Raw genomic sequence first — 22448 nt, forward strand, 5'->3', positions numbered from 1 at the left:
TCTTTCAATTATTTTATATACACTTTTCAATTTATTTACATTGCTTTCTTCAGCTAAGTCAAACCCATTGTAGCTCAGACAGCTAGTGGTATGAGTGAATAAGTCTCACTTCAAAGTGCATTCTTACACTAGTAATATGTAAGTGTGTGCATATGAGTGTGATATAAGAGAAAGCATCCATCACCTCAACATCAGGCCTGAACACCAGTGACATGTTGACCCTCAGTGACTCCTCTTCTACACTCTTTTAAAAATTAGTTAATTGATTAATTTACATGCTGACTGCAGTTTCCCTTCCCCCCTCTCTTTCCAATCGCTCCCCTCTGCCTTGCCCCTCCCCCAATCCACTCCTCTTCAGTTTCTGTTTAGGAAAGGGCAGACCTCCCATGGGTATCAAGTTGCAATAAGACTAAGCACCTCCCCTTGTATTTAGGCGGGGCAAGGTGACCCTGCTCAATCCATGTACTGTTGTACTTATATGTATATGGTTCAGGACTGACCATTGTGTATTAGATAACCAACTCGGGGCCTCTTCCCTGGGAAGACTATTTCTCTTGCTATCAATGTTTCATAATTGCCTGTAGCTCTTTGAGATCCCATGAAATTCCCCCATCCATGTTATGGTGTTGCCCTTGTTAGTTAGGCAACCATGTTGACAAGACTTGATAGGTGTAGATTCTCTGTCCTTTCTGCAAGACATACTCTCACAGCAAACTTCCTGTCCCTCTGGCTCTTACAATCTTTCTGACCCTTCTTCTTCTATGAGCCCTGAGCCTTAGAGTCAGGAGTTGTGTTTCAGATGTATCAGCTCAGACTGAACACCACTACTTCTCTGTTTTTCCAAGGCAACTTAGATATGGTTCCTTGTTGTAAAGAGCAAATAAAATTCCAAGAGATCATAACATGTTTTATCCTCAGTCAAGGCTACAGTAGGGCTTAACTCTATCCTACCATTTAATCCCCTTCTACCTTTTCCAGGTTACAATAGATTGGCTCTTTTTACCTTCCTTAACAGACTGATGGCGTTGTGCCAGAGTTCTAGGACTTCCTGTGGAGGGGAGAGATGAGGAGGAGTGGGATGGAACACATGGCTAGGAGGACTGGAAAAATGTGGTTAGAGAATTTAGAATGGGCTAGTCTATGTGAATCTTAGGGTTTAGCAACAGAGTTAGAATTTGATTCTAAGCACTGTGGGACTTGAGGGTGGCGCTTCATATTATGAACCCCAATGTCAAATGATAGGGCTAGTCAAGGCTCTAGTGTTAGGAATACCCAGCCGGACTGCGAGGAGATCAGCCAGGACTCGGGGCGGGGTGGGGGGGGGGCGTCCTTTGTACCTGTGTGCAGACTACGTAGCCATGGAGCCCTGGGCTGACCAGGGTACTGCCTGAGTGCATTCTGTCAGGTGACAGAGGCAGGCCAGTATAATGCCTGCATCCTCTTGCTTTCCATGTATCCACTTGCTTTCTCATGTAGCCAATGTCAACCACAGTAGTACCCCTGTCCTCCACAATGTAGTTCTGTCTCTCTGGTCTTTGGCATGGCTAATGCAGTGTTCTATATTGCTGAAGTCTAGGGTTCATTGGCCACCAAAATATAAACCAATAACACTAAGGGAGAAGGTAAGAGGAAGCCGGCAGGGAAACCATTGAGAAAACCTCGGCTATTTTTACCTCTTATCCTTTCCTTCAGCTTACTGTCCTATGGATTTGCAGACAAAAGCCTTTGGGACAGTTGAACAGTTTCTCAGATTTTCGAGTTACTTCATGTAGTGGAAGTACTCACTTCTCACCTGACAGCTATTTTCTCCTCGTGACCGGCCCTTTCCTCCATCAAAGGATCTGAAGTTGCTTAGTCAGGCTTCAGGAAAACCCTCTCGTCTTGCACCCCACCCCCACCCCATACCTAGGGACAAGTTTGACTTAGCTGGAGCCATTTTGGAAACAAAAAGAATCTCAGCATCTTGACTGGAATTAGGTGTTTGAGTCACCGAACTTAAGGCCACACCCACCGTAATTCAACGGCATTGTTATTGGAACGACTGCTAATGTGCTTATGTCAGTTTCTGTCTTTCTCGAAATCCTGGGCGAGACATTTTCACACTGCCACCTGCCATTCATTAAATAAGCCAGGCGGGCAGAGGTTCCAATTGCTCGCTCACTGGCCGCTAGGTGGAGCAGTCCGCTTGGCTTCTGTCGGAGACACCCAGCGTGTCCTTTTCAGGCTGAAGCACCCGGGAAGTTTCTGCTTGAGTGAGCCACGAAATCCAAGCAACTTGCAGTCACAGGGGTGAGGGCAGCTGCCCGGTATAGCGTTCCAGCATCACAGCGCTTCAGTGAGTCAGAAATGAGCATTTGTATGCTAGGCTGTGGAGGACTTGTTTTTGCTTCAGCTATGTCCAACCTATGCCTGACTGGGGTCGTTGACCTGTAGTTGGTTTCAGGGCTTTGGGAAAACTCCAAAATAGGAGGCCGAATACCATGAATACATTATGTGTGTTTTGTGAGTGGAGTGGAAACATATGTTACATGTGAGTATGATCTAAAAGTGATTTAAAAAATCGACAGGATAAACTTACATGTTCTCTAAAGTGTAGAATTTATTAATTGTATTCCTTTGTGGATTACAATTTCTTAAATTTCTTCTTGTTTTTAATTTACTATTTAATTTTTCATTAAATACATGTTATATATCATAATAGTTACATAAAGACATTTCATTCAAATATATCATGTGCTTCAACTGTATTCATCGTCCCATACCCTTCTCTTTACCCTCTTCCCACTAATACTCAAACTCATTTCTATTTTCATGTCATATACACGCAGTTAGTGCACATTCTATATGTGTATGTGTGCATGATTTTCTATGGCTGTAAAATCTAGGATCCACAAATGAGCGAAAATATATGATACTTGTCTCTCTGAGCTTGAGTTGATTCACTTAACATGATGGTCTTTAGTTGTGTTCATTTTTCTTCAGATAATCCAATTAAATTCTTCTTTATCATCTAATAAAACTCCTCCATTGGGCATCTATAATTTTTTTCTTTATCCATTCATTTGTTGGCAGATAGGCTGATCCTATGACTTGGTTCTTGTAAACAAAGCTGTGATAAACACGGATATGCAATGGCACTGTGGTGTGCTGATTCAAAGTGCTTTGGGTGTCCACCCAGAAGTGGTATGGCTAGGTCACATGGGAGTTCTGTTTTCTCCCTCCCTCCTCCCTCCCTCCCTCCCTCCCTCCCTGCCTCCTGCCTCCCTCCTCCCTCCCTCCCTGCCCTCCCTCCCTCCCTGCCTGCCTCCCTGCCTGCTCCCTGCCTCCCTGCCTCCCTGCCTCCTGCCTCCCTGCCTCCCTCCCTCCCTGCCTCCCTCCCTCCCTGCCTCCCTCCCTCCCTCCCTGCCTCCCTCTCTTATAGTGTTCCTGAAGCATCATGTAAAGGGTTTCACCTTCACCACATTCTCACCAGCAGCTGATGCTATTTATGTTTTTAGTTTCAGTTATTAGGGATGGGATAAGACAGAATGAGCCTTAACTTAAACATTAATTTCACTGATGGATAAGGATGTTGAACTGCTTTTTCATATATTTATTGGCAATCTGCACTTCATCTTTTGAGAATTTCCTGTCTCTTTCATTAGCCTATTTTCTTGTCTGGTTTGTCTGTTTTCTTTTTTTTAAATTTAGGTTATTTATTTCTTTATATATTCCAGGTGTCAATCCTGTATCAGATGTAGAGCTAACAATAATTTTTCTCTTGTTCTGTAGACTGCTAAATTTTTATTTAATTCAGAGAAAAAATAAGCTTATTTATTTAAAACATGTTTGCAATAAGCAGCATTGCTTCTTACTTACTTACAAAAGTGGGAATGGTATTTCTTGTTTCAGGGCATTCAGCATGGATTTCACTATGGTGCCTGCATGAAGTTCATGGTTGGTTAAAAAAAAAGTAAAACAATGAGTAGTTGAATGCTTGTTGCTAATTTATATTCTACATGGCTACTGAAACTCACAATTTCTTCATTGTAATTAAACTTTATTAAGGAAAACTAGAGACTTCGCTTGAAAGAGAGTCTCCTTCATGAACAAGTAATATTCCGTGCACCCAAACAGACTAGTGTGACACAGGATTCCATGTGCACAGCCCCATAATCCCAGAGCCTCTACTCCGGGAAGTTTACTGGCTTCTGTCTCTTATTTTGGGAGAGGAAATCATGGGGTAGGAGGACAGTAACTTGGCTGACAGCCGCTACTGACTGATAAAGGCGATGTCATTTGCAGTCTGTTCCACTGCATTTTGGGATCTCTCACGAGTCTGAGTCGATTATATTTGCCAGCGAATCTCCTTTTCTAAGTTATATTTGAAAGACGAAAGGAAAGCAGGAACTGGAGGAAGCCTAGGCATGCATGAAATGAAATGTTTAGCAGGCTAGGGTCAGCCTGGAAGCTTTGTAAAGAAAAGAGAACAGCATCAGAGGGGATCTTCCATGCTTTCAGAGAGTACACCAGGATCAAGGGAAAACTCGAGGATTAAAAGAAGGAATGGATGGAGGGAATTAAATGCAAGGAATGTTGCATGCCCAGCTCTGAAGTAGTAAGCTAATAAGAGCTTAACATTTATTGGCCCAGGTAAAATCTTCAGAGAAATGGCAGCGAGGTGCATACCCTAACAAGACTAGAAAATGCTAAGTCACCCTGTCTAGTGTGAACAACCATTATTCTTTTCCATTAAGCCCTTCTTAGATACTTCAAAGACTCACTTCATTAAGACATTAAAGATACCTGAGCATTCCTCTGTGCCTTTGCTTATATTTGCTCAGAGAACAAGTTCATCGTGGCTGAGCTGTTCTTGAACACCTGGCCACTCACAATAACCTTAATGGCTTTCTTAAACCAGGGATAAAATAAGGCATAGATCAAAGGATTCATGGCTGAGTTGTAATAAGCACACCAAACACAAATCTCATAAATGTAGGCTGGGGTGATGAATCCCATGAAAGCATCAACTAATGAATCAATGCTATATGGCAACCATGAGACCATGAATGCTACCACGGTGATTCCCAGGGTTTTGGCTGCTTTTCTCTCTCTCTTTGCCACCCTGTCTTTGTAATTCTCTGAGGATGATTCTGTTTTGCTACCAATATTTTCTATCTTTTTAGCCTGTTGCCTAGCTACCAGAAAAATATTACCATATAGAATTATCATAACAAGGGTTGGTATAAAGAAGGAAAGAAAATCTATCAGCACCCAGTTCTGATTCACAACTACCTGACACCCTCCTACACAGTTGAGGGCACTGGATAATTCCTCCAGGCCATCATCATAGACCCCTGTGTAGAACACGGCACCACTGTACACCAGGGGCAGAATCCAGGAGATGCTGATGCAAATTCCTGACACAGACACCGTGAATTTGGTGGGATAGACCAGAGGGTCAGTGACAGCGATGTACCTGTCGATGGAGATGAAGCACAGATGGAAGAGAGAAGAGTAACAAAATGCTACATCGCAGCAGGTGTGGAAAGTGCAGAAGTTTCTCCCAAAGTACCAGCAGCTCTCGATGGACCTGACCATGCTGAAGGGCATCACGGAGACTCCCACCCAGAAGTCAGCACAGGCCAGAGACGCAATGAGGAAATTGGTGGGAGAGTGCAGCTGCTTGAAATGGAGGATGGATATCATCACCAGGAGGTTTCCAAACACTGCCAGCACAGCCCCACAGCCAAAGACTGCGTAGAGGATGACCCGGGATGCAGGCGAGTAGGGGGTTTTCACACAGGACCCATTTACATTCTCATAACAGAGCTGTAGGGCTGCAGACGGAGAGGAGTTACTACCCATGCTGCTGCTGTTTGCACGGGCAGAGGAAGGTCTGGATTTGATGCTCAAGATTCAGGAATTCTAATTTTCATTTCTGTAAAGGGAAGAAGTCCACACCAATCCAGTAGGATGACAGAGGATATTATGAGATGTTAAGTCGAATAGAATTTTTCAATTTTAATCATTCTGGCAACTTCTAAACATTCTCTGGAACAAAATAAAATCCAACAAACAAATACTTTATGGTGGAAAAATTATTAAGTTTAATTTTAATTAACAAATGATTCCTTTTCTAATTGGTTAAATTTTCTTTGATTCTTAAATATGTTTTTATATTTCATTTTTACCTCTAGTGTTCCTCTGGTTGCAGTCGTAACAGTGGAGGCAGCTGTGGAGCTGTTGGCTTTCCTACAGATTTACTTCCTTGTTACATGTCTTAAACGACTGCCTAAAGGAGGTGGTCCTTCAGCTAAATAGACGCCACCAATGGGAAAACCCCTAGATGGAATCCCAGTGGGGCCAGGTGTGAACCAATAAGATTATATTCAACAGTGATTATCGGGAAGGTAAATCTACAAAACAAGTATTTTTTTACATTAATTACTATTAAGAATCTTAGGCCAAATAATTATTTTTTCCTTTGATTACAGACTTGAACCAGGCCTTTCTTCTCAGTCATGACTCAGTCGCCTTCCTGGGATTTTAGAAAGATATGATGGGGCTATAAGGTTTAAAGGTCAACATGGCTCTTCCCAGCCTGATAAGAGTCATTTATGCATCTATCACCGGCTACCAAGCAGCAAGATAACAAGCTACGGGAATACTACACTGAAGAGAGATGTATCATATGAAGGCCGTAAGGAACTACATGGACTAAATGCCAGCTGTATGGCATTTAGATGCAGTAGCTTTCCTCAGGGACTACTGAGATGATTCTGCTCTCAAGTCATTGCTACCTGGACCTGTGTGCAAAGTCTCTCCATTCACTCAACACACCTGCAGTGAGCCCTTGGGTGGCACCTTCCTCCATGGTCCTAGGAAGATTTCATTTTACAAAGGACAATGCACAGGGAGTGAGAACTCTGAAACGGATTTTGTGTTCACAGTCTCAAGCCTGGCAGAACACTGCAGACTAAGGGAAAATACTTTTCAACCTTCCTGATGAAGAATTCAAGTCTCTGGCAGTACAGGACTGGAGTCATGCAGACATTTATAAGCTCCTGTGGTATATTATAAAGAGCAAGAGGTATTTCTTTATTCATCATATTGGCTGCCTCATCACAAATCAATAAAATCAATACTTTTATTCAGATATCTTTCAGGTTTCTCCAAACATTTTCTTAGTGTCTGATTTTATAAAATGATTTCAATTGCTTATAGTGAAAAATCCTACGCCAGGCTTTCCTCATCTATGTTCTATAAACATCAGAAACAGTTCTATGTGTTGTGTGGCACCAAGTGCACAGCCAATAATAGCCACTTCCACCCCCTAGTAGTGACTGTCTCTAAACATTGTCATATATCCTCAGTAGGCAAGTTTACCCCTTCCTTCCACTGAGACCTATGGTCTAGTAAATAAAAATCTTCCCATTGGAATCCTTGCTATTGGGTAGAGAAATAACTTTATAGTTCACTCTGTCCTTGAGATTTATTCATTAATTAATTTATCTACTCAGAACATAGTGGATGTCTGTAACTCAATATAAAGTAATGAAAAAATACATGCCATCTCTGTGATCATAAATCCTAAAATTTTGAGGATGAAGCAATCCTGAAGCATTAAGTGGCGAGCTGGGAATGGGACTATAGCACCAGTAGGGAAAGGACAATGCTTGTGATAGTACAGAATGTATCAGACCAGGCAGATCCAGTCCCAGGGATCCTAAAATAGGGTTATGCAAAGAGCTGCTTTAAGATTTGTACAATTCTAACTATTCTATTTTTTTTTAAATTCCATTTAAGCCCAATAGCAGAACCTAGGCTTACTTGTTTGTGCCTTGATGTTTACTAACTCAGTAAGCAGCACTTCTCCCAGTACTGAGGTGGGATGTAATTAGAGGCTTGTCCCAAGGCCTCTAAAATTCTTGCACAAATATGACTTTCCTAATGTTGTCCCCCCCCCCCAAGCTATCTTTAGTAAATAGTTTGTCAACATTGGGAAGAAGTCCTGATTCCCATGGGTTTATGACTTTAATGCTCAGGAAAGGAGCCTCAGGAAAACTTTTGGTTCTTACATCAGATGAAGTTTTCCTTCTCATTTCTGCACTTGATCTTTAGTATGGTCCTCCAAGACATTTCTAATGAGAACATCTCCCCAGTGACTGAAGGTGTGAAATAGTCCTCATTATGACCAAAGTAAGAGAAGGGTGTGATAATGATGGCCTTTGGTCATGCAGAGCACAAACTGGGAAGGGTGTTAGTGAGAGGAAGTGTTTTACTCCTGTCTCTATGGATTAGAGGCTGGAGGGAGCCAAACACCAGGCAGGATGAAGACTCAATGTGTAACTAAAGCACACTGGGCATTGTGTCCATGCGGCCAGCTTTCTGGCAATGGTCTCCGAAGCCCAATGTGTTAGTGCATTACTGAATCAACTTGATTCTCTCCATCACCACCCAGGGTTGACAAGTGTTTCTCTAAGTGTGCGTTAACTGCTTATGCATACTTGGAGTAGAGTGAGAAGTTGTAAGAAACCATCTTTTCCTCTTCAGTTGCAGTTTAGCAAGGGTTTCCTTCTTCATCTGCCAGTCAGACCACACTTGCTGACAGTCTGACTGACTGTCTAGTCACTGTGACCACCAAAGACTTCCATTTTAGGACTTCAGTCAGGGCTTCAGTCCACACCTACTTGAGTATGTCTGCCCTCAAAAAGCCTGATTTTAGGCATAAGATTACTTCTTTATACACAAAAATTAATTAATTAATTAATTAATTAATAATAAAAAGGACAGGGTCTCTTTGAGTAGCCCTGGCTGGCCTAGAACTCACAGAGGTCCTCCTGCTCTGCCTCCCAAGTGCTGGAAAGGCATGTGCTATCATATCTGGCAAGAATTTCAATTACAATTTAGTTCCAACATTCTTTCTTTCTTTTTTCTTTGGTTTTTCAAGACAGGGTTTTTCTGTGGCTTTGGAGGCTGTCCTGGAACTAGCTCTTGTAGACCAGGCTGGTCTTGAACTCCGCCTGCCTCTGCCTCCCAAGTGCTGGGATTAAAGGCATGCGCCACCACTGCCAGGCCCAACATTATTTCTAAGCTTGAAATACCTGTACTAGAAGCAATGTTTACTACTTCCCCTCATATTATAGTGTTTGAAAAATGCATGCAACATACAGTTATATGATCATATACATAATATCTAAAAGGATTCACTCTCCCCCACACACCAACTCAAGTCCTCCCTATGTAGCCCTGGATATACAACACAGACAAAGCTGGCCTCATACTCACAGAGACCTGTCCACCTCTGCCTCCTGGGTGTTGAGGTTAAAGTGTGCACCCCACATCCAAATATATATATATTATATTATATATATATATATATATATATATATATATATTCCTTCAAATCATCAGGCTTTATGTGGAGAACAAACTCTTCCCTGTTTTATCTTCATTCATGGTGATGTCTGAGAGGTCTATACTCTTACTGTGGACCTCAAGCAAATCAAGGACATTATAAAAGTAACCCCCCTCACTCAAAGTAATGAAAAGAGAGGGGGAAAGAAGCCAGTGAATCTTATATGAAGTTTGCTGTGCTTCTACCTCTGAGCCAAACCACACTGGTGTCATGCCATAAGCATGAACTATTCAGTAAGCTCTGCCACAGGCACTGCACTCCCTTGTTACTGGGCATCAGGTTATTTTTATTTGTGCCCTGCATATTTACTCCTCAGATTTTGTAGAATGTATCATGCATAGTTGACATACTGTTAAATGAGGAACCAGAGGAAAGGGACAAACCTGGATGCCCCTCCTTTCTAGGCCATATGGAACTCATGGATCATTGTTTTCTAGAGAGAGGTGCATAAGGCTTCTCCCTCTCTCATTCCACTTTTCCTGCTACCAGTGTGCTTAATTCCAACTTAATTTTCTCAAAATGAATAAAAGTGGATTCTCAAGGCCATTGAATAAAGAAGCCTAAAAGAGAATGAAGCTTGAATTATTTTATCCATAGATTCTTCAGTAGAGAGATGGACAGAATGACCTCAAGCACATAAGTCTGTATGGTTTCCACATTCAGACTCTAAATGAGAGCATGACGAGGTCAGCTGGAGTACTAGGTATCTATTGTGAACATACATTTCCAAGAGAAGTCACACATGAACCCAGTCACAGAGCCTGTCAAGCCACTTGAGCACATAGTTTCACTGGTATTACTTTTAAAATCCTCTTAGAATGCCCCCCTCTTATATGTAGGAGAGAGAAAGCATATGGAGTCAAACTGATCGAAAAACCAAAGAACCACTGTCTAACACAAACAGCAGGAGGTGGCTACAGGACTAAGAACTAGCTTTTCCTCAGTGGAACCAGAGAAAAATTCTATGCCCTAGAAAGAACCTACAGAGAGAATGATGGGTGAATATAATAAAATCAACTCTATAGAAAGTTTCATCTGGATTAAAGAAATGTTCAAGCATCAGAAAGTGTCTATCAACATCATGCATTCTTTTTCATTAGGAGAAGATAAAATAGGAGATTAGAAATTACTAGGGATTAAGACAGATTCTTGGGTTTGTATCACTAAAGGGTGTTTATTTGATTAACATCTGCTTTGTAGATGTGTAGAAATATCACAGGGAATCTTAAACAGATATAACAAATATATGTCAATAAAATAATTAACAGGACTGCCAGAATAAAGACAGCAAACAAACAGGCACTAAGCTCAGATAAGCATGAAATGAAATCATATAGACTTCTTAGAAAAGGAATAAATAATAATGAAATTCATCCTCAGTATACTGGCTATTGGAAGACAATAAAGACATGCTTTCAGGCCAGGGAGAGAGCCAGTAAATGGGAGCACTTGCTCTGAGAGCTTGAAGACCTGACTTCAAATCTTCAGAATCTATGTAAAAGGCTTTTTACATGGACATGCATGTCTTTAACACTGGTGCTGGGAAGCGATGACAGGTGAATTATAAGAACAGGCACCCCAGCAAGATCAACCTTGGTGAGCTTCCAGTTCGTGAGAGATCTCCTCTCAAGACAATACTGACAGTGACAGAGGATAACATTGGATACCCTTTTCTGAACTCTCTCTCTCTCTCTCTCTCTCTCTCTCTCTCTCTCTGTGTGTGTGTGTGTGTGCGTTATTGCATACCCACATGTATGCACCACCACACACACACACACACACACACACACACACACACACACACACACACACAGACACATTTTAAAAAATATATAGGCTTTCGAGATTCTGAGAGATTTAGTATAGTTGTAATAGAAACACCATAAATATTTCATAAGCAAATAAAGAATAAATATAATTGTAATATTTTACATATTTTATTAGAGCAAAGAATAGATAGCCATGGATCCATAGAACCAGGCTGGGTCAATTTTATGAGGACTGCTAAGGAAATGCTTAGGAAATCGAGGTTGTCCTGTGACCAGGTGAGGAGTACTGGGTCTTCCTGAAGGACTACCCTTGACTCTGGGAATATTCAGAAACATCAGAAGTGTAGCTGACAACCCATACACCTTGCCAAGACAGAATCACAATGACATAAGCACATCTTACATAAAAAGGATGCTTCATATGATGCTAAATGGGTTTTTGTGTCTTATAGTCTGTGTCTGCCATAATGGTATGATGACTGACAAGAAAATAGAATGTAGGAAGAAGTTTTGGTTTGCAAATGTTATTTCCCCCTTGAATTAATCACAAACAACCTAAACTTACCAGTTCAAGGAAATTCATGTCCATGACTTTTCATACTCAAATGTCAGAAAGTTAGTATGCAGTATGTCTGCACCAGTGTCTAACAGCCACCTTGATGCATAAGGATTCGTACTGAGCCATAGTAATTTACTGTGAGCATGCGTGTTCTCATTTAAATACTTCTGGATTTAAAAGAAGGGTATTAAAGTATTCCTGAATTTAAAAGAAAAATGTTTATTCACCAAAAATCCATTGACAAATCATTACATTTTGTACAGGGTGGAAGGTCCATGCTGGAGGCATACAGATGAATAAAGAAAAGAGGCAAATATGTGTGGTTCATTACAATGCAGAATGTAACTCATTCCTAAGGATAAGCAACCTGGCTCCTAAGACCCAGAATTGCTCTTGTCTTAAACTTTCCTGCATAGAACACTTGCCAAGGTGTTGTTTAATACATAAGCCATGGGAAGGACATGCAATTTACAAACATGATCACACTGTTTTTCCTAATAGAAAACTAGTACCCATGGAGAAGAACTTACCATTTGTTATCTCAGCTAATCCGAGGGTGAATAAATGATCTTGAGTGTGTTAGTTTGGCTGGGGGAGAGACTCAAAGATACCATGAGATCAAACTGTATAAAATATCATAATAATAGCTTTGTTTGATGTATAGACAAAGCTTGTGTTAATAATCACAACAGTTTATCTGATTGAGACCTTTTTTATTTTTTTAAGCCTTAGAGTAAAACATTTTGTACAACAAATGTACTTTTGAATTAAGAAGTATGGATGAGAATATTGGCAGATTAGATATTTGTATTACTATAAATTAATTACTCCTTCCAATGTCCAGATTATCTGTGGATCTCACTTATACTTTACATGGTGGCAATTATTTTGTCATGGAATAATATAGGTACTTCAAGGAGCTCTAAGCAAATCGACTACTGCAACTGGGACTCTTCGTCCTTGTTGGGTAGAGAACATTTAGGAAAAATCTCACGTCCTTTGACTATGAGGGAGTGGACACTTATTTCAAGGTTCTTAATATGTGAATGGATGTTACTACTTATGATGCTAGTCTTCTTTATCATTGCCAACAATTGAACTAGCATCATTAATAGTATTTCCCAAGACTGGAATTGTACTATGTGACACACAGCACAGTGTGCCTGTGATTTCTGACACCTATGTTTTTCTTTTGCATTTACATTTTATTTTTAAAAGCACAAAAGAATGAAGATAAGTTATGCCCAGGGGGAGGGGTTTTGAACTAACAGGAATGTGAAAATGCCATAGTTTAGAATATATATATATATATATAATATATATATAATATATATATATATGTGTGGTGTGTGTGTGTGTGTGTGTTGTGTGTGTGTGTGTGTGTGTGTGTATAATTAAATGCATATATATATATAATTAAAAGCAGAGAAAGATATGCATAAAACACACCTGTACACACACACACACACAAACACACACTCACATACAAACATACATACAATTTTCCCTACAACACTACAAGGAGAGGTTTACTAATCTGTGAAATAAAGGGAAACTCAGAATAAAACCAAGCAGAACAAGAACACAATGATAAAAGGCAAAGTGTGCCAGAATCCCCCCATTGTTGAGATTCTGTCCTGTTAGAATCTTTACAGTTGGATTTCAATGTTATGCTAACCAGGGAACAGGTGTATTTGGATTTACATTGTTAGTCAGGTCTCAGTTGAGGTGTAATTCATCACATTACAGGAGCAGATCTGGGCACTCAGTCTCCCCCGGAGATGTTTTTCTGTTAATCTCTTGTCAAACCCCAACTAAACCAACAATCTACTCAGGAAACAAGTTGGTGGCTGAGGAATTCTCCCTCAAGATTCTGCCAGTGACAATTAGTTTGATGGCTTTTCGAAACCAAGGATAAAAGAAAGCATAAATCAAAGGGTTCATGGCTGAGTTGTAATAAGCTATCCAAACTAGTATTTCATACACATACGTGGGTGTGATGAACCCTAGGAAGGCATCAATGATGGAGTCAATGAAGTATGGCAGCCATGAAAGGAGAAAGGCTGCCACCGCGATTCCCAGGGTTTTGGCTGCTTTTCTCTCCCTCTTGGCAACCCTATCCTTGTACCTGTCTGATGCCTTGGCAGTCTGATCACTCATTCTCTCAATCTTCTGAGCCTGCTGCTTAGCAATGAGGAAAATCTTAGAGTAGACAGTTATCATGACAAGTGTGGGGATAAAAAACAGTAGAAAATTGATGAAGACCCAGCTTTGATTCACTGCTATTTGACAGCCACCCACACAGGTGAGGGCACTCACTAGATCCTCCAGCCCAGCTTCATTTGCCCCTGTGTAAAGGAGGGAAAAGCTGTAGATGATGGACAGGAGCCAGGAGAAGGCAATGCACTTGCGAGAAACAGAGGCAGTGAACCTGGTGGGGTAGAGCAGGGGATCACTGACAGCAATGTATCTGTCAACAGAGATGAAGGACAAGTGGAAGATAGAAGAATAACAGAATGATCCTTCAAAGCAAGAATGAAATTTACAGTAACTGTCCCCAAAGTACCAACAGCTCTCCACAGACCTCACTGTGCTGAAGGGCATCACAGTCAGTCCCACCAGGAAGTCAGCACAGGCCAGGGAAGCCACCAGAAAGTTGGCAGGAGAGTGCAGCTGCCTGAAGTGAAGAATTGACATCATCACCAGGAGGTTTCCACACACAGCCAGCACAGCCCCAAAGCCAAAGACTGCATAGAGGATGAGGCGAGGGCCTGGGGAGTATGGGTTCCTGACACAGGATCTGTTCAGGTTCTCATAGCACAGCTGGACAGGTGTGGGAGGGACCAGATCTTCACTCATGATTCTGACTTGATGTCTGGGAAAACAGTCATCCAATTTGTTCATGAATGCTATTCCAGTTTTCAAAAATTCCTTGGGAAAAAAAGATATAAAATATGTCAATAATTCCAACTACTTGTCTTGTCATTGTACCTGTAAATCTTTATAGCTATGTTTAGGGATATATTTATACCTTCACTTCATAAAATTAATCCCTTAATCATAGACAAGCTGTTTATTTATATCATCATTATTTTCTTTCTAACAATTAAGCTGTCAATTTTCATTATTACATGCAATGCTGCTTCTCTCTATTTTCTGAATTACCTACTTCCTCATGTTGGAGAAACAAATGTGTCTTCCACAGTGCTCTGTTGTGTGATGCTTGCTTGTGTTCACCTTTTATTGGCGTTTCTTACTTAACTTCACAGAATGCCCAAAGCACACCTTTCCTGTAGGAAAGGAGTTTAATGACAGCCAATACCTAAAGCCCTGAAGACTGAATCCCTGTAGTGTGGAGAGATAAGTAAGAAACTTCTCAGTGTGCCTTTTGTTTATGCCACAACTAAATTCACACCCATTTAATTTGTGATGACATGAGATCTTTTGTGTAGATGGAGATGAGAACAATAGCTACCCTGACAGATCATTTTTCAGATTTGTAAGCCTTGCTGATTCTCTTATTAATTATTTCAAATTGTCATTGTGTTTTTACCAGATTATTTTTGTTAACAATTCTCACATTGACTGCCTTTAAAATGTCCTCAGATAATCTTTTGCTTTCTAGCTTTGCTTTTTTTAAAAATTAAAAACACAAGATGCAGGCTGGAAAGATGGCTCAGAGGTTAAGAGCACTGGCTGCTTTTCCAGAGGTCCTGAGTTCAATTCCCAACAACCACATGGTTGGCTCACAACCATCTGTAATGAGATCTGATGTCCTCTTTTGACGTGCAGGCATACATGAAGGCAGATTGTTGTATACATAATAAATAAATAAATAAATAAGTAAAATCTTTGAAAAAAAGCACAAGATGCTAAATTAATTAGTACTAATAATTACATAGTCACTCTTATTTATTTTTAAGTGGAAAATATTGAAAATAATATATATAATGTTTATTTTCACTTTATGCATGTGAGCATTGTGCCTGAATATCTATAAGTGCACTTTGTTCCTGGTGCCTGTAGTGGCTGGAAGAGGGCATCAGATTCCCTGGGACTGGAGTTACAGATGTCTTTGAGCCACTGTGTGGGTGCTAGGCACTGAATGGGGGTCTTCTGTAAGATCAGCAAATGCCCTTAACTCCTAAGCCATTTCTCTAGCTCTGGAATATGTATTTAAAATAAATTAGATAGAATGTAGAAATTTTATTTTTTATTATTTGTTTATTTTTATTTTATGCACATTGGTGTTTTTGTGTCTGAGGGCATTGGATCCCCTGGAAGAGGAGTTACAGACAGTTGTGAGCTTCCATGTGGGTGCTGGGAATTGAACCTGGGTCCTCTGGAAGAGTAACCAGTGCTCTTAACCTCAGAGCCATCTCTCCAGCCTCAGTATGTAGAAATTTTAAGGTTTACATATAATAACTTTATATGATATGCACATAAATGTTTGTATCTGAGTGAAAAACCTGAGAAAGATACAAACATAAATTTAATAGCGGTTTTCCTAACAAGTGGTTATGGTAAAAATGTCAGACTGTTGTGACCTGTATTTCACCCTGATCTACACATGATAGCTATGTGACTCAGCTCTCACACAGGTCCAATTCAATTTATTGTATATGAGCGTTCTCTGGACAATGATGTGTCTTCGCTTCCATTTTTTAAAAAAGTAATTTCCCATTATTCTTTGATAATCTTACATCATGTATTTATGTCTTATGACCATATCCAACCCCACCCTGATTCATCGCTTCATTTCCCCCCAACCTTGTGCCTTCTTTTTTCACTAATCTACCCAACCCAATTAGTGCTGAGTAAGGCTCAATGCAATCTCAGACAAATTTCATTGTCCTTGTAGAACTCTTGGGTCTTTTCTTTTTAATCCATTATCATCTATCTATCTATCTATCTATCTATCTATCTATCTATCTATCTTCATCATCTTTCTATGTATCTATCATCTACTTATCTATCTATCCTTCCATCTCCCATCCCTCTATTTATAATCACCTATTTCATTCTCTTTTCTTCTAATCAGACTCTTGATGTGTTGTCCAGGCTAAATCCCAAGCTTTCAGGATAGTCCTCTTGCCTCAGTCTCCTCAGTGCCAGGACTGTAGGTATACATCAGGACACCCAGTTTTCATCTTAGTCTTTGCTAAGATTTTCCTGATGAGTGACATCTGGTCATTTTCCAAAGTCAGCCATGATACTGAGATATGGTGAATACTGTAAAAATTGTCATGTCAAATTTTCTTTACTAATCTTTAAAAAATTCACTCTTATAAGCACATTTGAATATGTTCAATATCCCTTTTTTTGAATTAAAATCGAATATTGTCATTTTAGAATATTTGCTAACTTTACAGGAGAAGAAAGGACAGGTTTTGAATTGAATTTATGGAACTGTGAAGAAAACAAATGTATTTTTCACTGTCATGTCAGTTGTTTGTGCATTTTTTATTTGAGTAAGTTGTCCAAAAATTACTATTGGAGTAATTTTTAACAGTTCTTATTACATTTATTTATTCAATTATTTAAGTGTGTGTGTGTGTGTGTGTGTGTGTGTGTGTGTGTGTGCATGTGTGTGTGTTTGTTTGCTCATTTAATTTCAGGACAGGTTACATGTTATGTTTAAACTTTCTTTTTTGTTTGTTTGTTTTATGAGACAGGGTTCCTCTGTGTAGTCTTGGCTGTCCTGGAACTTGCTCTATAGACAGGCTGGCCTTGAACTTTGAGATCCGCCTGACTCTGCCACCCGAGTGCTGGGATTAAAGGTGTGTGCCACCTCTGCATGGCTATGTTGAGATTTCCTTATCTGTGGTTTCCCTGGAATGCTCTCCAGCAAAACTGGCACCAGAAACACCTTCTTGATACTTTACTTTTTCTCTTCACTGTTCTAGTGACTTTTAACACTTCTGTTTCTTCCAGGCTATAGTCTTTGGGTCTGGAGCCCATTGCTCAGCTCAGCCTGCTCTTTAGTTTTTGTTTAATTGCTTGCCAGGCATGTCCTCTGCCTAGTACAGGGCAGAGGCTGCTCTTGGGGGAGCAGAGCCTTGTGTTCCTTTTGTTGTTGGTTTTTCTTTTCCTTCGTCTTGATCATCTTTCCTATTTGCATTTTCTCAGACCTGGTGCACCGTTTATAGTAGATTTCAGTGGTTAGGATTTTTTCTATCTTTCTGTGAACATTCATGAGCTTCTCAACTTTCAGTTTTTCTGGTAAGCTAAACAGTGTCTGTAGTATTCACGGTGTAATTCAATATATTCAATTAGCAGTGTGATGACAGCTGCTGAGTGCAGCCTCCGGATTACAATGAAGCTCTCAGAGATTCAGGACCCAACCTGATGCTCGCTCAAAAGGGAAGGCTTTTAGTTTCCACCAGCAAGAGTGCCTTTCTGTGCCTGGCTTATTTTGCCAGATATATTGTCTTCCAATTCATCCATTTTCCTGCAAATGATAGGATTTCATTCTTAATGATTGAACAATACACCACTGTGAATAACCACTGTGTTTTAAAAATCTACCCACTGTTAATGGACACTTTGGTTAATTCAATGTTATAGCTATTGAGAATAGAGCTGTAAAGGAATCGGGAATCCAGGTGGTTGTTTTGTATGTTGAATTTACTTTCTCAGGCACACCCTAGGCTCTGTAGAGTCAGATCAACCCTTTAGTTCCATTCTTTAGTTTTTTGTTTTGTTTTTTAGTTTTTAAAAATCACATATATTTATTGGTTTGTTGGTTTCTTCTAGTGCGAGATTGGCTTGTGCATTTGCCATCGCACATGTGGCGTTCAGAGGCAACTCTCAGGAGTCAGTTCTCTTCTTCCACCATGTGGATCCCAGGTATCACACTCAAGCTGTCAGGCTTGGCAAATGCTTTTAGTCAATGAGCAGCTCACCAGCCCCATTCACTAGTTTTCAAAGAGATTTTTCACTGATACCACAGCTGTTTTAATTTATTTTCTCACCAAGAGTTTGTAAGGATCCCCTTTCCCTACAGTTTTTTCAGCATTAGTTACTTTATTTTATTGTCATCTTTCTTTCTTTCTTTCTTTCTTTCTTTCTTTCTTTCTTTCTTTCTGTCTTTTTTTTTTCTACTAGCCATTCTCCCTGGGTAACAGGTTTCTCATTTAGTTGTGGTTTGAATTACCCTGACGGTTCAGAATGTGAAACTTTTCTTGCATAATTAAATATTTAATCTTCTAGAAGTGTCAGTTCAGTTCATTTGTCTATTGATTGATTGATTGATTACCTGTCATTTGGTTTTCTTTTCTCTTTTTGGAGATTTTTGTATATACTGGATACTAATCCCTTATTTGACAAATAGTTGTGTAAGGTTTTTCTCCCATGTGTAGGCTGTTGGATTATTCTACTGCTTGTTTCCTTTGTATGAAGAAGCCATTTAATTTCATGTAATCTCATTGTTCAATTCTTGTTTTAAAATTTCCTGGTCTTTTATTAAAAAGTTTAATTTCTTTTCATTTTTTTATTTTTATTATTTATTTGCTTGTTTTAATATGGTCTTATTATGTAGCCTTGGCTGACATAAAGCTGTGTAGATCAGGCTGGCCTTGAACTCAGATCTGCCTGCCTTTTCCTCTTTAACACTAGGATTAAAAATGTGTGCCAACAATGGAGTACTACTCAGTGGTAAGAAATACTGACATGTTTAAATTTGCAAACAAAGGAACATAACTAGAAAAAAAACATCCTGAGTGAGGTAACCCAGAAAGACAAATATAGTATGTACTCACTCATAAGTAGATAACAAACATGAAGCAAAGTATAACCAGCCTACAATCCATAAACCCAGAGAAGCTAGATCTCTTTCCCAGAAACAGATGGAAGCAGATTCGGAGACTTAAAAGTAACCATTGGGCCAACCTCCCAGAGTAGAATTGAAGTGAGGGAGGAGTCAAGACCATGATGGGGAAACTCACAGCATCAGCTGACCTGAGCTAGTGAGCGATCACGGACTCCACATTGTCAGCTGGGGAACTGGTATAGGACTGAACAAGGATCCCTGAGTACAGGTGACAATGGTATGGCTTGGGCAGTATATGAAGCCACTGTCAGTGGGTCCAAGATATAACTCTAATGCATAAACAGATTTTGTGGAGCCCATTCCCTGTGGAGAGACACCTTGTCCAGGAGAGACATGGGTGGAGAGGTGCCTTGGTTCTGTCTCAACAAGGTAATGGGACAGATTTAGTTGACACCCTATGGGAGACTTTACCCTTTCTGAGGAGCAGATGGGAAGTGGGATGGGGGAGGAGGGGAGAGCAGGAGGGGAGGAGAAAAGGGGAACTGGGATTGGAATGTAAAAGAGAAAAAGTTAAAAAAAAAAGTGTGTGCCACAACATCTGGCTTAAACCATTTCTTTTAAAGATTTATTTCAGTTTTGATTTTTGTATTTCCATTTGGGTTATCTGAAGGCTCAGAAAAGATAGCCTAATAAAGAGAGCTGTGAGACAAAGGAGACATCAAAATCAAAATTACAATCTCTAATTAGCTAAATGAAGAGAAAATTCAATCAATAAAATAACACAAAATAGAAATTGTGGAATACAAGGTGCAATTTCTGACTTGGGATACTTGTGATTAATAATAGCTTGTATTCACTTCAAGGCTGACAAGAATGGATGGAAGCTTAATGGACACAGAACAATGTTCAGAGCATCAGAGAATAAGGAAGATAGCTGAGATTGTTGGGAAATTAAATAGAGAAGGGAATGTGGAGTGGGTATTCGCCCTGCCCATGACCTTGGGCTAGCTGGTCCTATAGAGGTTGAGTCTTTCTTTCTTCCTTTCTTCCTTCCTTTCTTTCTTTCTTTCTTTCTTTCTTTCTTTCTTTCTTTCTTTCTTCCTTTCTTCCTTCCTTCCTTCTTTCCTCCCTCCCTCCCTCCTCCTCCCTCCCTCCCTTTCTTTCTTTCTTTCTTTCTTTCTTTTGATTACACGACTCCTTTGAAAGTAAGAGGGAACAGTTTCCCACTCTCTGGTGTGGTGGTCAGAGATCTGAACTCAGTTTCCAGTGTCCCCAAGGCAGAAGACCGAGCAGCTCTCTACCTTATTGTTATTTGTGAGTGTTCCCCGCAAAATATTTGATATCCTTTTATTTGGGCTCTGGTGGACTCCCTTACCACCATCTACAGACCCACTAAGGTAAGTGGGGCTCTTGAGAAAGATACAAAGGTTCTTACTTCTCAGCAACATCTGCTCCTGTGGGACTCATGGAAACTAAGCAGAAAATGGTGGTTTAAATGTCCACCTTCAAGTAGCAATTGAGAGAAGTTTACGAAATTGCATTAAAGCACCTGTCAAAAATACTGCACCTATATGTAGTTTGGCTTAAGAAAATAAAATCTCTAAAAGGAAACACCATGCAGAATCTCTGGAGTTTGCACACTGAAATGGTCATGGGGTGCAGGGCTGATTAAAAAGTACTAGGTAAGTTACTCGTATGTTTCAGGAAATTATAATTAATTCCTTTGGATGCTGAAATATTAAAAGAAAATATTGGTTTTATTTCTTGAACAAAATATTAGTATCATAAAATATAAACACAGGTTTGGGATACTTGTCACAGAAATGGAAAGGAAGGAAATGAATAAATGTTTGAAATTATGACCTATAAAAATTATGCATCATCCCTGAGACATATATTAAAAGATATGACATCTAAAACTCTTAGAATTAAAACTAAATAATGCTCCTAAAATCTTAAACTATAGGAAAAGCATCTCCAATAATAAAATGGACAGTTTGCAATTAAAGAGAGAAGTGAATTTATTATCCTTATATTTAGCATGTGTATAAATGTCTACATGTGTGCACATGCATGTGGTACCACCTGAAGGTGACACTGGGAGAACTTGTTCAGTTGTTCTCCCCTTATACTTTGAGGAACGGTGTCTCAGTTGAAGCCATGGCTTGCCAATACTACTATTCTAGCTAGCCCACTTGTTCTGGGAATCAGCAGTGTCTTCCTTCTGAGCACTGGAAATACATGTTTACCAGGCATTTATTAAGGTTCAGAGGACCCAAACTCTCATCCCAACATGTGCACTGCCAGCACGTTGTTTACCGGGCAACTCCCAGCCATGAATATTTCTTCCACATTTGATTAATACACTATCTTTCCAATAAACTCATTAAATGTAATGAAGGACACAGAGAAGACACTTCATTCCACACCCTCACTTTTCCAAATCTGAAATATTAAAGCTGAACCTGGAAAAAACTAGGTGTTCCATGATTCTGCATCATACTTCTTTAACACGGACCAATGCCTGAAGGAGGAAAGAACTTTTATGCAGAAATTTATTTATCACTTTCAATATAAGACTCATTGATAAAATTTCTCACAAGGGGAAAGGTAAGCTCTAATAAATGAACAAAGCTTCAAACTCTGTGTGAAGTTCTGTTGTGGCAGGTATGACATTCACCTAGATCACACAAAAAGGTCAGCGGTCACTCGCAAATTAGAAGTGGGGAAAGTCTGGTTGTGGCATAAACAACACACTCACTGACAAGCTCTCACTTGCCTCCCCTTACCCCATGGGGGTTCAGGCCGAGAGACACATTGTATTTGGCATCATTAGGCTGTTTTCCTGAGGGTTAAAAGTGCTTGGGGCATTGCCGTAGGTTAGTTAAAGATGATGAAATTGGTAATAAAAGGTGGGATTTAAATGTGGGTCACAGAATAGACTCATAC

General features: G+C 39.9%; 2 protein-coding genes and 1 long non-coding RNA gene across 3 annotated transcripts; 1 reads left to right on the forward strand and 2 right to left on the reverse strand.

Moving 5' to 3' along the window:
* The first annotated feature begins 2218 nt into the window (after positions 1-2218).
* On the forward strand, positions 2219-7095 carry LOC118238351. The gene is made up of 3 exons (XR_004768416.1): positions 2219-2530; positions 6180-6392; positions 6477-7095. It is a non-coding gene; the product is annotated as an uncharacterized LOC118238351 (long non-coding RNA).
* Positions 4810-5847, reverse strand: LOC100751776 (trace amine-associated receptor 6). Its single transcript, XM_027402919.2, has one exon. It carries the CDS (start codon positions 5845-5847, stop codon positions 4810-4812), a length of 1038 nt encoding a protein of 345 aa, XP_027258720.1.
* Positions 7096-13555: 6460 nt separating the features above from the next.
* LOC100752062 (trace amine-associated receptor 7a) lies at positions 13556-14632 on the reverse strand. The gene has a single exon (XM_027402960.1). The coding sequence runs from the start codon at positions 14630-14632 to the stop codon at positions 13556-13558; it is 1077 nt and encodes a 358-aa protein (XP_027258761.1).
* Positions 14633-22448: the final 7816 nt, after the last annotated feature.

This window comes from Cricetulus griseus, chromosome 2 (assembly GCF_003668045.3).
Source record: "Cricetulus griseus strain 17A/GY chromosome 2, alternate assembly CriGri-PICRH-1.0, whole genome shotgun sequence".
Taxonomy (NCBI): domain Eukaryota; kingdom Metazoa; phylum Chordata; class Mammalia; order Rodentia; family Cricetidae; genus Cricetulus; species Cricetulus griseus.